This window comes from Gigantopelta aegis, chromosome 3 (genome assembly GCF_016097555.1).
Source record: "Gigantopelta aegis isolate Gae_Host chromosome 3, Gae_host_genome, whole genome shotgun sequence".
Lineage (NCBI taxonomy): Eukaryota > Metazoa > Mollusca > Gastropoda > Neomphalida > Peltospiridae > Gigantopelta > Gigantopelta aegis.
In genome coordinates this window covers 85,838,117-85,840,994 of record NC_054701.1, presented here as the reverse complement: position 1 = coordinate 85,840,994, position 2,878 = coordinate 85,838,117, and the positions used below count along the sequence as shown (strand labels likewise).

Below are 2,878 nucleotides of genomic sequence, written 5' to 3'. Positions count from 1 at the left end.
ATAATCAGCATTAATTTGTATAAATAAAACATTCACTCTATAGATGCATACACATTGATCATAACACTGATATAATAAACATATAAAGTAAACATGTAAATTCTTACCTATAAAACATAATCAAAGATAATTTTAATACTTAAAACATGTAAATTCTTACGTATAAAAATAATTTTAATACTTAAAACATTCACTCTATACATACACACACTGGTCATAACACTGATATAATCAACATATAAAAATAAACATGTAAATTCTTACATATAAAAATAATCAAAGATAATTTTAATACTTAAAACATGTAAATTCTTACATATAAAAATAATCAAAGATATTTTTAATATTTAAAACAACAAAATCAACGCAACTGCTTCAGCTCAAAGTCCAGAGACCTCCTAGCCTGCTGTCTGGGTGGATGTAATGTTCTTGCATGCAGACGCGCCTGCAGCCGAGTGAATGACCGTGATGCAATCGACTGCATACGCGTCTGGAGACGAGTGACTGAACGTGATTCAGAAGGCAACAGTTGAGTGTTTGATGAAGGGGTAGGTGGAGAGGTATGAGCTGAGGGGGGGGGGGAATTGAGGAGAAGCTGAGAGTGAATGTTGTGGAGAGGCAGGAGTTGAGTGTGTGGAAGGCGGGGTAGATGGAGCTGAGTGTGGGGAAGGTGGGGTAGGTGGGGCTGAGTGTGGGGAAGGCGGTGTAGATGGAGCTGATTGTGGGGAAGGCGGGGTAGGTGGAGCTGAGTGTAGGGAAGGCGGGGTAGATTGAGCTGAGTGTGGGGAAGGCGGGGGTGTTTGTGAACAACAGAACAGCAGATTGTGAGGACAATGACCACAACGTCGTCGCCACCTGGAAAACACCCGTTGACACCATTTCACAATCATACAAAACACTAACAAAACGAATAAACACAAAATCGTTGTCACTTCTGGAAAAAAAAAAAAATAATTAAACAATTTTGTAGAAACACAGATGTGTGTAGACTATGAACTATTTGTTACATAAAGAGATTTTAAAACTTATTCTAACATCTTATGAATAGTGAATATATTCTGTACACTAAACAGAAGTTTCACACTCTAAATATATTGGATTTTGTACAAGTTGAAAATCACTAAGCGAGTTATTTTTAAAGCAGAATTTATGTTTTTTCTTACATAAAACTAAACTTATAAAAGATGAACTAATTAATATCACACAAATACAAATTGTCAGTATACATTCAACATCAAAACAAGTGCACAATGAAGAAGTCTTGTTATCTGAAAAACAACAAATTTGTGTTAAAATATTATGATAAAGTGTTATTCAAAACAAATGTGTAACTATTAGAAATTTTATAAGTGAGTAATGTAAAATGGTTAAAAAAAAAAAATTAAAAACTAGTTAAATATTAAATTAAAATTAGAATAAGATTAGTAAACATAAAATATAGTGTTAGTTATATATTTAAAAATAAAAAATTGTTGACTACTCAACATTAGATGAACAAGAAAACATTATTGCAAAACATAAAGTTAGTAAATTAAGATTATGGTAAAATCAGTAAGATAAAGAAATAACATGCATTATTTCAAATGTATCTAAAGCAATATTTACCTTTGCCTAAAGTCTGCAATGCTGGAGTAAGAAATTGATGTTATATTATGCTTTTGAAGGAAGTTTATTAAGTACTTAATACAATACATATTAGTTTTGACTAAGACTAAAAAGTATTTTCTGATGCATACACACTCACACTCTCTCTCTCTCACACACACACACACACACACACACACACACACACACACACACATACATATATATATATATATATATATATATATATATATATATATATATATATATATATATATATATACCTTTGACAACACTCTGTCCTGATGGTTTTCTTAGGTAAGCTGGTGTTGCCGTTGGAGTTGACAGGGAGGCTGTTGCCTCTGGAGCTGACAGGGAGGTTGTTGTCGTTGGAGTTGACAGAAATACTGTTGCCTTTTGAGTTGACTTTGGAGTTGACAGAAGGGCTGTTAACTTTGGAGTTCATAGGGGGACTGTTATCTGTGGTGTTGTTTTGTATTTTGTTTAATAAAAAATAAATTAAGATGAACATTATGTCAGAATAACTCATTTTATTTATAAAAAGGTCACAGAAATAATAATTTATTTTATTCATTATGCAAAGTTATAATACAACAATTATCAACTTGTATAAAAATAATTGTATTCTTAAAGCTACATTGCCTCCTCCCCATACTATAAGGTCGTTTAAAAAGGTAAAACACAAGCACAACTACACTTTCAATAAACACAAGCACAAATACACTTTCAATAAACTTGTAATTGTATGTCTTCGCTATCAAGTAATGCTTAAACAATAGACAAATAAACTTACTACAATTCTTACCATTGACATCAATAATTCTTTCCTTTTCTGTCGCATCAAACAAAACTGAGTTACATGATGCATGGCCTCCTTTAATTCTTTTTACAAAACAAAACGTAATGAAAAAAATGTGCATGTATCGAGGGTTTCATATAAATAGAGTTATCTCCCCACGATCTTGATCACAATTATACTGCTATCTAGTAAACTAGTATAAGACTAATGTTTAAAATATAACAAACCAGCGTTTTGTGACACAATGTATTTATTTCAAAACATGTTTGAATTACAAAGAAATACATGATTTGGTACAATATTATAACAACAACAATACATAAACTGGATACATGATTGTGTACAATATTTAACCTGTTTGAATTTACAACATACTAGTATGAGCAGGGAATACAAGATGGACTGCAGTATCTAAAGTATTTACATATGAAATTGGTTACAAATAAGTCATTCTGTAATTTATCTTCACTGAAC

At 31.5% G+C, this 2,878-nt stretch overlaps 1 protein-coding gene across 1 annotated transcript; it reads right to left on the bottom strand.

The window, feature by feature from the left end:
* Positions 1–244: 244 nt before the first annotated feature.
* On the bottom strand, positions 245–2,535 carry LOC121366482. The gene is made up of 4 exons (XM_041490915.1): positions 2,411–2,535; positions 1,869–2,064; positions 1,606–1,626; positions 245–934 (listed from the first exon to the last, which is right to left on the bottom strand). Exons 1-4 carry the CDS (start codon positions 2,523–2,525, stop codon positions 376–378), a joined length of 891 nt encoding a protein of 296 aa, XP_041346849.1. The 5' UTR covers positions 2,526–2,535; the 3' UTR covers positions 245–375.
* Between the last annotated feature and the right edge of the window lie 343 nt (positions 2,536–2,878).